At 39.6% G+C, this 13,122-nt stretch overlaps 1 protein-coding gene across 2 annotated transcripts in view; it reads right to left on the reverse strand.

Moving 5' to 3' along the window:
• LOC6620232 (dnaJ homolog subfamily C member 16) overlaps window positions 1-13,122 on the reverse strand; it is a 222,929-nt gene that overhangs the window by 167,447 nt on the left and 42,360 nt on the right. For both annotated transcript variants that reach the window (XM_032719507.1, XM_032719506.1), the window contains exon 2: window positions 987-1,170. In XM_032719507.1, the coding sequence (XP_032575398.1) occupies window positions 987-1,156 (170 nt within the window). In that variant the 5' untranslated portion in view covers window positions 1,157-1,170. The remainder of the gene's footprint in view (window positions 1-986; window positions 1,171-13,122) is intronic.

The following is a 13,122-nucleotide window of genomic DNA, read 5'->3' on the forward strand; positions in this document are numbered from 1 at the left end:
CGACGCGAGCTACGCCAGGAAGAAGGCAGTCACAGCTTCTGGTAAGCTTTCAAAATGACTCAATTGCTCATTTCCCAGCTACACAGTTTCGCTACGCAGGTTTCGCTAACGAGCAGTTAGAAATTATCACGGCAGAACACTATCGTGCGCCAAAGCGGATCAGGAATATGCCAAGCAAATCCTCCGCGATCATTATTTCCCTAAAATGATCAGCTTAGCAAAAGAAGTTGTTTCAATTGCACCAAAGCACAGAAAAGCGAGATCTGAGAAACACACATACCTATTTACACCGGCGACATTTTCTCAACCGATAGGAAGCAATTCCTAACATGGAATGGTCCATCATTAAAATATACCACAGAATTGCGCGAAGCTTAGATTTTTTGGGGACAGACTTTTTTTTGAAAATCAGGATGTCAGAAGTTCAGAAATCTTAAAACAGATAAAAGAGCTAACACCATTAATAAAATTATCAAAGCCCGAAAAAACGACTTGGTTGGCAGCCCACACATTTTTACGAGGCACTTCTAAAGAGAAATAAAATGCTGACAACAGAAAAACATAATTTAATTCTCACTGTAACATTGACGATATTGATATTTTTCAAAATGTGGGCGCGGCAGTTTTGGGAGGTTTAGGGCGTTAGAGTCGGCATGTCTACATGGGTCAACAAACGTGCGCTGCGTCTTTGTCTCTAAAATCTGTATTCTTAATATAAACCTTCTAGCTTTTACAGTTCCTGAGATCGAGACCTTCATATGGAGAGATGGACATGGCCAGATCGACTCGGCTATTGATCCTGATTAAGAATATATGTGGAATATTTAGGATCATGCCGATCTGAAATCACTCATTGAACAAGACACACCAATAGTTAGTTTATTAGAATACAACATTTACAACATTTCATACTGTATATAATGATACGAAAACATTTAATTTTAAACATTCTAAGCTTTTGTGGCACAATTGCTATGCAGACTTACCATTTCTTAGCTAATTCCTTGTAAGCTTCTCTTATTTCGTATGTTGTTGCCATTTTTGTTATTCCCAGTATAGCGTATGGGTCATTTAACGAAGAACAAAAGCGTATATTGGATGTTATACACAGGATCAGAATGGTTATTATATAATTACTTCTAAAGAATGAAATCATCTTTTAAACTTTAACTGTAAGTACAAACATTAAGTAAAAATTAATATTGATATCGGAGTTTTTAAAATCTTAAATTTGATGAAAGTCAGTTTTTCTCTTAATTTTAAATGAACCAATATGATTTTATTATTACACAATACTTTTACATGACTAAAAGCAGACAATTTTTTTTAATATCCATTGCCTACTCGTTACAATGTCTTATAGCGAGAGCAAAAAGACAAATGTGAGGAAGTCAACATATGCGTATATTCTATATTATTAATCAACACAAAACAAGAGAGGAGGCTTTAGTCAAGTTCCCCGCCCATCAGATAACCGTTACTCAGCTAGTGTGAATGCAAACGGGAAATTTCATAATTTTTCTGGGATATCGATAAATATTAGGGAATAAAATGAAAAAACATTTCAAAATTGTTCAAAAGTGTGGGCGTGGCTGGTTTGGTGGCTTTAGGGCGTTAGAGTGGGCGTGGCAAAAAGTTTTTTGGGGGGAGGCTTTATACTTCAAAGCGAACGGTCGTGTTTTTTTTTTGCGCACCGATTTTTATTTTGTGTTTGTCAAACCAGCCGTGGTTTTTAATAATCTTCTTTAATTATCATATATTTTAAACATAATTATTAAAGATCCGTTCGCTTCACGAGTGATTCTTTGTGATTTGTGCATTAGTTTAAACAAATATACAAAGTCTTTTGTTTACTCTCCCTTTTGTGCGTTGTTCGTAGTGCTGTGTGGTGTTGTTTTTTTGCATGCACATAAACTGCACTGTGCACTTATTCCCCCGCTCACACTCTCTTTCGCTCTCCCACACAAAATCTAAAATTTCTGAGAAGACTGCTCTAGTGCGGTTCTTTTAACAGCTCGCTTGAAAGTTTTTGATCGTGTGTTTTCGTGCACAGTGGTCTGATTTCAGTTAAACATGGTAACCGTAAATGTTGTCTGCTTTTATAAAAATTGTTGCCAGGTTATAAAACCTGAGCAGCCAAAAATGATTTGTTGGCTATGTGATAGAATGGTGCACACTAAGTGCGCTGGTTTTAATGACCGAACGAGTGATGACCTAGCAAAGGGTAAAAATCTAAATTACTGTTGTGATGCTTGCCTTGTAGTTGTGAACGAGATGAAATCGTTTATGCGCCAAATTAAAGGTGGCTTGAAAGAACTGATCAACAGTTTTGGCGTAGCTAGAGATAGTTTTCGTCGAGCCGATGATCTTCTTTCCGCGCTTAATTCACAGTTTAATGGCCTTAATCTATTAGATGAATCTCCAAAGCGCAAAAAAGCCGCTGGTGGTAGGCTGCCTAAGGCCCCGCAACCACGGGCAAATGATCAACAGGACTCCACATCTGATCAGCTGTCAATCGCAACAAATCCGCATATGTTGTTAAGATCGGCAGCTAAAAAAGATTCGGAGCAATCCGATCAATCCGCTGTGGAGGGAGCCCTGTGATTGCTGAAGATTCCGATTTGCCTGCACTGGTCTCTCAACCAGTGATTCTACCTGTCCTGATTAGTTTACCACCACAAGGGAACATTGAGTCCGGACTACCGGCACAAGTTGGTTCAAGTCGCGGTGGTTCCACTAAAGAGACAAATTTTCGTTTCTCGGCTTTCCCCTGATCAAACATCGTCGGATGTATTGTCTTATATACAAGACAAAACAAAAGCCGATAATATAAAAGTGGAAAAATTTTAATTTTCTTCCGCTGGGGACATATCATCTTTCAAGATAACTGTCCCAAACGACCATTTTTCGACCATATGCTCGGGTGATTTTTGGCCGAATAGTACGGTGGTAAAAGAGTTCGAAGCTAAGATCAAAATTAGGAAAAATGGGGCCGTGGGAATTAGACTTCCTTCACGTGGCCAGACCACTGCACCATCCGCCTCTTCATCTTCTTCCTCTTTTTTAAAAAATTAACAACGAATCTTACATTTCCTATCAAAATGCTAGAGGCTTGCGTAGCAAACTAACGAAATTGTATTGTGATAGCCTTTCCTTTGCATCCCATATAATAGTGTTCACAGATACTTGGTTAAAGCCGGAGATACTTAACTCCGAAGCCTTCCAGGTATGTACACTATATATAGGTATGACCGTCCCTCCAGAGGTGGGGAGGTGGAGTCTTAATTGCGGTTAGATCTACCCTCGCGTCGGAATGAGTTACTTTTTGACGAGTCCCATAACTCTGAATTCTTATGCGTAAAGCTGTCATTTTCCGACAGATCAGTTTACATTACGTGCTCGTATTTGCCACCGTCTTTTGAATTCTCAGAGTATCAGAATCATCTGTCCGCTATCCAATCCATCTTAAATAAACTGTCTAACAGGGACCAATTAGTAGTTCTAGGTGATTTTAATATACCTGGCACAACGTGGTCCCCAGAAGAAAATTCGAATATCCTTCTCCCTTTAGCACAACATGAATTTATTGACGAATTGCTCGACTTATCGTTGTCGCAAGTTAATTATATTCGAAACTCTCTTGGTCGACTGTTGGATCTATGTCTTGTAACAATTCCAGAAAGTGTGTTTCTGTCCAGGGTAGCACCTCTTACTCAACTTGAAGATCCATATCATCCTACTTTCGAGGTGGCAATCGACTTAGGTACGGTATTAAAAGTAAATTCAGAGAAGTCAACAAAGCGAATTCACTGTTTTCGCAAGGCAAATTTTCAGAGGCTAAACAATTTTATAGCTGGCTTTAATTGGTCCGATCTTTACTCCTGCAACATAATGGCGGATGCGATTAATGTTTTTTACCGCAATTAAATCTCTAAACCTCCTTGGTTTAATAAAGAATTGACACACCTAAGAAATGTAAAGTCCAGACTCTATATGAAATTTTAAAATACCGGTTCTCAGTCCATCCTTTGTAAATATTTAAGCGCTCGGTTAAACTTTACCGTGCTTAATGCTCAGTGCTACAAAAATTATTTAAAGCGTTGTAAGTTCCAGTTTGCACAGGATCCGAAACAGTTTCATAATTTCGTTAGCACTAAGCGAAAAACAAGTTCTTACCCTTCCTCGCTATTTTTTGAAAACACTACGGTTACATCGGATCAGGCAATAGCCGGTCTATTCGCCAAGTTTTTCAAACAAGATATTCTACTTTACCTCATTCTGAATCTAATATTCTGCCCCACTATAAACGAAAGCTCACTGCTTAACGATCTTCAGCGTGTTAAACCGGTCTATTCGCCAGGTCCCGATGGAATCCCTGGCTGTGTGCTCAGATTCTGTGCCTTACCTCTGGTATCTTCACAGTTTCGTAATATATGGAAGGAGTCCTTTGTGATTCCTCTTCATTAAAAAGGTAGCAAACTGGATGCAAGCTATTCCAAAACTTTTTGAAAATGTTATCACTCCTCATTTGCAGCACCTTTGTAGATCAATCATAACACCGTGTCAGCACGGTTTTATGAAACGCAGATCAACAACCACTAACCTCTTAGAGCTAACTTCTTTCGTAATACAATAACCTTCAAACAGATGTCATCTGCACTGACAGTAAATCATTTGACTCTGTTAATCATTACCTTCTAGTAAGGAAACTTGATCTATTAGGTTTCCCTATTGATCTTCCAAATTGGATTTCACGCTATCTGAATGGCAGGACGCAAAAAGTCCTCTTTAAAAATTCTCTTTCTTGTATTCTCCGAGTCACATCCGGTGTCCCACAAGGGAGCCACCTTGGTCCGCTTATTTTTACCTGATTCATTAACGACCTCCCCTTAGCAAGAAAACATTCGCGTGTACTTATGTACGCAGACGATGTTAAATTATGCCTCCAGCACAAGGACATTTCGCGCTACTTGGACTTACAATCCGATCTAGACAGCTTTCAAATACGGTGCCGTGATAACATATTAAACTTAAATGGCTCAAAGTGTAAAGTTATGACCTTTTGTCGTGTCAACCCAATACGCACGACTTACACTCTAAGTGGGACAGAATAATCTTGATGATCTTGGTGTTCTTCTGATTAGGGTTCAAAATTTTCTGACTATATTTCGATTATTGTCAGTAAGGCCAGTGGTGTACTTGGTGGTCTAAGGAATTGTGGTCTAAGGAATTTGATGATCGTTACATGACTAAAACCTTATTTATTTCGTTAGTCCGTTCGATTCTCGAGTACGGATCACCTGTTTGGAGTCCACAATACGCAGTCAACTCGGACCGCATTGAATCGGTCCAAAAAAACTTTTTACTTTTTGCCTTGCGGCGCCTAAATTGGGACTACTTTTAATTAATTTACCTTCACTAGCTAACCGTAGAACTATGCTTGGAACAGTCTTTATTTGTAAGCTTATTCGTGGTGATGTTGAGAGTCCCGACATGATTAGTCGGCTTAACTTATGGGTTCCAAGTAGATTCACTAGAAACTAAATACCCCTTTTTTTAAAATCATTGTAGATCTATGCAACTATGAGTTGCATGACCCTTACAGAGTATTATGTTCTGACTATAATAGACTTTATTATCTGTATCTGTAATCTGTAACTATTATCTGTAACCTTGACTCTCTGCCGCTCTTAAAGAAATCAATTTTAACTTCTCGCGTCTATCTTCTCGCGAATCGAGCCGTACGATACACGGCAGCGACCCTGGGTCGGTTGGGCGGGAGGTGTGGCCGTGTGACCCGTGCGAAAAAAATAATCGATAGAAATTTACACGACTAATAAAATTATGAAAAATACCAAAATTGTTCAAAATGTGGGCGTTGCAGTTTTGGGAGGTTTTAGGGCGTTAAAGTCGGCGTACCTACATGGGTCAACAAACGTGCGCTGCGTCTTTGTCTCTAAAATCTGTATTCTTAATCTGAACCTTCTAGCTTTTACAGTTCCTGAGATCGAGACCTTCATACAGATGGACATGGCCAGATCGACTCGGCTATTTATCCTGATCGAGAATATATAGTGGAATATTTAGGTATTTAATATAATAACAAAATATATGATTTTATGTATATGCATTTTATTTATGTATTTTATTAGGTTTATTTGATCTTGATTACACCAGAGTTAATTAAGAATTGATTATATAAATTATTATTATGTTCTAGCAAACCTTAAAGATCTGCGAAGCTTTACATATTTGTTTATCGGTAACTTAAGCTTTCTATTGATTAATGGTTTGTGTCTTTACTATGAGTCTCTTGAATAGTGAAGCTTTTCCAAAGATCGGTTTAAGTTTTTCATTTGGAGAATGAATATGTCACTTTATAGATTTTATATGGTCGGATACGCTTCCTTCTGCCTGTTACATACTTTTCATCGAATCTATTATACCCTCTTACTCTACAAGTAACGGGTATAAAAATGTGAAAGATTATATTTATTCTCGACTTTGTTTTACATTCTTGTTCAAAAGTGTGGGCGTGACTGGTTTGACAGCTTTAGTGCGTAAGAGTGGGCGTGGGAAAGAATTTTTTGGGAAATCGGTAGAAATTTACAAGAATCATGAAAAAAATATCGAAAAATGTTTCAAAAATGTAGGCTTAGCAGTTTTTTGCAGTTTTAGGGCGTTAAAGTGGGCGTTGCAAACGGTTTTTTTTTTTTAAATCGATAGAAATTTACAAGACTAATAAAAATGATAAAAAATATCAATACATTTTTTAAAAGTGTGGGCGTGACAGTTTTGTGCGGTTTGTGGGCATTTAACTCTACTATTAACGGATATAACAAAGAACTTTAAACTTTAAAAACCTCATATATATACCAAAAATAATATTGAATTTTAAAACTAACAACAATTGCAGATGTGGAAGTAATAGCAATTAAACTTCTCTAAAAGAGTTATTTATTGCAACGACCTGAGACAAATCGACGAAGTCACAATTCTACAAGAGTTAAAACCACAAAAAGGAACTGACGTTAAACAAATAATGAAGCGACAATGCCCAACTCTAACTCTGACAGCAACAACATCACCTTAGTTGAAATTGGATTGATTATTATAACCTTGGAGTCGCATAAGCTCCCTCAAATATTACGAATCGGTTACGAAACAGTCCGAGCACGAGACTATATCCCACTCCCATTTCGATGCAAAAAATGCCTCCGCTTTGGTCATCCAGCACCCATATGCAAAAGTGTAGAAACTTGCATCAATTGCTCAGAAACAAAACACACAAACAACGGAGAAAAATGCACAAACGAAAACAACTGCTTAAATTGCCGAAACAACCCAGAACTTGACCATCAACACAGCCCAATTGACCGAAAATGCCATACGTTCATAAAAAAGCAGGAATTAACAGCCATCAAAACCACACAAAAAACCATAAAACTGCCCAACACATATATTTCGAACGTCACTTCTTCCAAACGAAAAACACCTATGCCAAAACACTTACAAACGGCACAACCCAGAGTCAATACAATACACTGTCCTCAACATAATAAGCGATATAGAAGCAATAGCCATAAATATAGAATCTAAACTTAAACCCACACACTTAATCCCACAAACCTCACCTAACACACATCCATACAGGGTTCCATGGTGGAATAAGCACCTCGACCAATTACGAAAACAAAAACAACTTGCCTGGAAAAAATTAAACCGCACAACTACTGTTGACAACATATAAGACTATAGACGCAAAAACGCAAAATTTAGATTCGAACTAAAAAAGAGGAAAAAAGAAGCTTCCAGCTCATTCACCTCACCCATCCAACCCACTACTCCCTCAACCAAAATATGGACCAATATAAGACGCTTGTGCGGACTTAACCCAATAAAACAAATTCATGCCATCACAAACCCACAAAACAATTAGACTACATTGGATAGCAACGAAATTGCTAACATATTCGAACAACACTTTTCTGACCCCTCCGGTGACTGGAACTTTTCAGAGTTCCGAAACAATAAATATAGAAATAACCTACATCACTATACCCCCTCTCCAATAGCCCAAACACTAGAAGAAAACATAAATTATCTCGAACTTAGCTCAGCAGACCTATCTCTCTCAACTGCTGTATAGCAAAAGCACTAGATAAAAAAATAGCGAAAAGACTCTGGTGGCTAGCGACATATAACAATTTAATTAATGACAACCAATTCGAATTTAAAAAAGGCAAAACGACTTCGGACTGTCTACTCTATGTAGACAATCTCATAACGAAGTCAAAAATGCACACCTCCCTCGTCACTCTTAATTTTTCAAGAGCCTTCGATCGAGTAGGTGTGCACTCCATAATCCAGCAATTGCAGGAATGGAAAACGGGCCCCAAAATAATAAAGTACATTAAAAACTTCATGAGTAACAGGAAAATAGCTGTCCGCGTCGGTCCGCATACATCAAACCCATTACCCCTATTAAACGGAATCCCACAAGGTTCACCCATATCCGTGATACTATTCCTCATAGCATTCAATAAATTATCCAACATCATATCCCTACAGAAATAAAATTTAATGCATACGCCGACGACTTCTTCCTTATAATAAATTTCAACAAAAACACGAATACAAACTTCAGCTCAGACAACTCAGGGGCATCGCTATCCCTATCCAAATACCAACACCTCCGCATATGCAGAAAACACATGCAAGATAAGCTGCAACAACATACAAATTCCTACCGTTACTTTCTTAAAAATTCTAGGAATGACCTTAAACAACAAATACAAATGGAACACACACATAAACATACTTCTACCCAAACTACTTAATAAGCCAAATAAAATAAAATGCCTATCTAGTCTTAAATTTAATTGCAACACGCATACACTACTCAATGTCGCAAAGGCAACGGTTATGCCAAGCTAGAGTATGGTTTGTTTTGCTCCCAAAAGCATTTTAAACAAAATAAAAACACAATTTAACTCCGCAATCCGTCTAGCTTTCTGAGCCTATCGCTCTACCCCAATAAATAACTTACTTTACGAATCAAATACTCCGTCTTTAGAAATGAAACGAGACCTTCAAATAGCCAAACTATCTCAAAACCTAAACTTCTCCAAAAACACACCAATACATAAGTTCGTTTAGCATAAAAAAACTAAAAAAAAACAAAACACGAACAATCAAGCTTAGCCTAGAACATTATCTACTCTACAAACCAGTAAAACTCCATAAATACAGGCCATCATGGACCCTCCCCAATCTAATATACACATCACTCAGAATCCATAAGAAAGAACAAACATCTCCAGATCTATACAGAAAATTATACGAACACACAAAGAATAACCTTTAAACACATAATTTCATATTCACTGACGGTTCAAAAATTAATTACACTATAACATTCGCCATTACAACGGAAACATAAATCTTGAAATACGGCATACTGCATCCATATTCATTCGTCCTCACCTCCGAAACAATCGCCATCCTAGAAGCAATAGAACTTATTAAAAACCAAAGAGGCAAATTTATTATCTGCTCCGACTCCCTATCAGCAATAGATTCAATCCAAAACACAAATAATAACAACTTTTACCCCAGCAGAATACGATCGCTAATAACGCAACATGTACCTAAAATTAAAATAATGTGGATTCCTGGACATTCAGGAATAAAAGGAAATGAACTAGCCGATCAAGCTGCAAAATCAGCAATCAATATGCCACTTATCCTCACCCCAAACATAAATACCACAGATATAAAAAAAACAGCTTAAAGCCGACCTTGCGGCGAAAAATAAAGAAAACATAATAAACTGCAGTCCATGGTACCAATCTATTAATACGAACACCTTACACACATGCGATTACCTCAAACAATCTCCCCCAAATTGGACCAGACTCGAACAAATAAAAATAATACGACTTCGACTAGGACACACAAACATAACCCACCAACACTACCTAAATCCCAATTCAATACCAACTTGTCCGTTTTGCCAAGGTGATATTCCAATAAGCCACATATTAAACTCATGCCCATCCCTCCTACAAGCCAAACAAGACATATTTAACAACACCAACCCTATAGACCTTCTTAGGAAACCCAATCCAGATAACATACAAAAACTCATACTTTTCCACAAAAAAACCAAATTATACCACAAAATCTAAAAACAAACAGCAATTAGTTAGCAAATTAGATATTAACTAAATTAAGATATAATAACATTGTAAATAAATATAGCTGTAAGCCCCGTAGCCAATGCTATACTATCTAAGTTAGTCTAGTTTTGTAAACTATTCTATCTATCATAATAAATAAATAAAAATAAATATTGAATAGGTATCTGAATATGCTTAAAGCCAAATGGAACGTTGCAATGATGCACAATATCGCCACGACACACCTGACGATCATCCACATCCTCATTGCCAGCTCCACCACTTTGGCAGTCTTATGTTAACGCTGCGCGAAATTTTTTTATGTACGGAGTTGAGTCGGCCGGTGCGTGCGGCAAACTTTCATAACCACACGGCGGAATCGTGCCATAGTTTTACGCGTTACTTAGGAAAGTTAAATGACCATTTGTTGCAGGTAAATGGCAAAACTACATGTTTGAAATTTCTACAGCTCAATGTTAATCAATGCGCAGCAGCTCAGAGCGTCCTAACTCAGACTGCGTCGGAGCACAATGTAGACATCATGCTCGTGAGCGAACTTTACGTCACTTGAAGGGGACAATCCTCCATGATCCATGACGAGTCAGGTATAACAGCTATCAAGTGTTTCAGCTCTCTCCACGTTCACCTATGCGGGGAATTAACACACACACATACATATGTACAGCTGCTATGCTCCGCCTAGCGACACCCCCGACCAGTTCGAGGAGTTTCTAGAGGCACTTGTGGGCCATGCGAGAGGGCAATGACCGATGATCATTGCCGGTGATTTTAATGCCTGGGCAGTGGAATGGGACAGTACTGTATCCAACCTCAGAGGCTGAGAAGTGATAGACGCTATGGGAATACTGGACCTGATACTGCTGAACTAGGAAAGGAAGCCGACGTTTAACAACGATAGGGGTATGTAATTTATTGACGTTACCCTTATCAGCAGAGGGCTAGAGGCTAACAATAACTGGATGGTCCATGACGTCGTAACGCTGAGTGACCACGCTCTGATTTCCTTCAGTCTCTCTCCGGAGGGCAAGAACAACCGGACAAGCATAGGACAACAGGAAGATCGATAAGGAAATGCTGGCGTACCAAAAAGATTTCCTGTTAATCCCAAATGGGGATGCAGAGAGTATGGCCCAAAAATATACCGAGGTTCGGATGGTGTTCCCCAAGGAACATTATTTACGATGAGATCTTGGGCATCCGCAGGCCCTTGGGAGTAGTGCTGCACTGTTTTGCTGACGATGTGATAATTACAGCAGTCGGCAAAATAATTGCAGAGCTGCACGATAAATGTAACACCACGATTAAGCTGACATCCCGTGGCTCGAGAGGCAGTTCTATTAAGCAGCAGGAAAAAGGTGGAGATTTTGCTAGTCTCTGTCACTGGAACACAGGTGACCTCCAAGAGTTCCTAAAGTACCTGGGTGTTATGAAAGACCACACGTGTTATTCAAGGACCACGCGAGTTACGCCAGGAATCACAGCAATCACAGCTTCTTCATTGGCTAGACTGATGCCCAACGTCGGTGGACCAAGATATCCGGCCAGGAATCTGATGTTGTCAGTAGCAAAAGTTTCGCTGCTTTATGCTGCACCAATCTGGAGCAATGCCACTAGCAGGGGTTCATACCTGAAAGGAGCGCGCTCGGTGCTACGGTCCATGACCCTCAGGCTCATTAGAGGATTCAGGATCATAGCCGAAAACGCGGCGCTAGCTGTGGTAGGCTTGCCGCAAAGTGATCTGGAGATCAAGGCTTTCAGCCTAATGCGGGGTGGTGCTTCCCGGCTAGAGGCACACGAGTGGCTTCTGGGTGAGTAGAAGAACACATGGGAGTCCCTGCAATGGGCGAGGTGGTCTTACCAGCTCTTCCCTGAGTTGGCGGTTTGGACAAAGTGCCAACACAAATTGGACTACCACTTAACCCAGTACCTCACAAACCATGGCTGCTTTCGGGCCTATCTACTCCGGTTCCGCCATGTAGAGCCAACCCTGTTCCAATGTCAACAGCCAATGCCTGTTCTGCGTCGATTGTAAGGAAACAACAGATCATATGCTAATGCAATGCTCCAGGCTTGCGGTGGAGAGGGAGCGGCTAAAGACGCTGTCAGGTACCTCTTCAGCACAAGTGGCTTGTTTGCGGCTATGTTGGCAAACAGCGAGGCATGGGAGCTGGAAAACAGTCTAATCAATAGTATGATGAAATAAGTCCGATCAGACGAAATGACCAACAGAGTGGGTGGCTAAATCAAAACAACAGTCATGTGTGGTGGAGGGTGATAAATACTACCACAGCGTACCCGGCATGTCATAAAAGGCGACTAAGGTTGGAAGGAGGAGCCCCCATGGCCTACACTTCCTGCTTATAGAAGCCATACGAGATATATAAGAGGCAATCCCGGTGAGCGTGCAAGGACATAAGAGCACACGGAGGTTTTTGTCTTAGTTCGTAGGCATAATTCCACTAGGGATTATGAATCGTGCAAGAACGATATGTGTCATCTTTAGAATATTTAAATTTTCATAATAATAAACCACTTCGGCAGTTGCTCCTGGACGACAAAAAAAAAAGTACCCATACCTTCCTTATGGCCATCGTTCCGCCTTGACGGGGGAGGAGTTCGAATTTAAAAAAGGCAAAACGACTTCGGACTGTCTACTCTATGTAGACAATCTCATAACGAAGACAAAAATGCACACCTCCCTCGTCACTCTTGATTTTTCAAGAGCCTTCGATCGAGTAGGTGTGCACTCCATAATCCAGCAATTGCAGGAATGGAAAACGGGCCCCAAAATAATAAAGTACATTAAAAACTTCATGAGTAACAGGAAAATAGCTGTCCGCGTCGGTCCGCATACATCAAACCCATTACCCCTATTAAACGGAATCCCACAAGGTTCACCCATATCCGTGATACTATTCCT

Source organism: Drosophila sechellia, chromosome 3L (genome assembly GCF_004382195.2).
Source record: "Drosophila sechellia strain sech25 chromosome 3L, ASM438219v1, whole genome shotgun sequence".
NCBI classification, from domain to species: domain Eukaryota; kingdom Metazoa; phylum Arthropoda; class Insecta; order Diptera; family Drosophilidae; genus Drosophila; species Drosophila sechellia.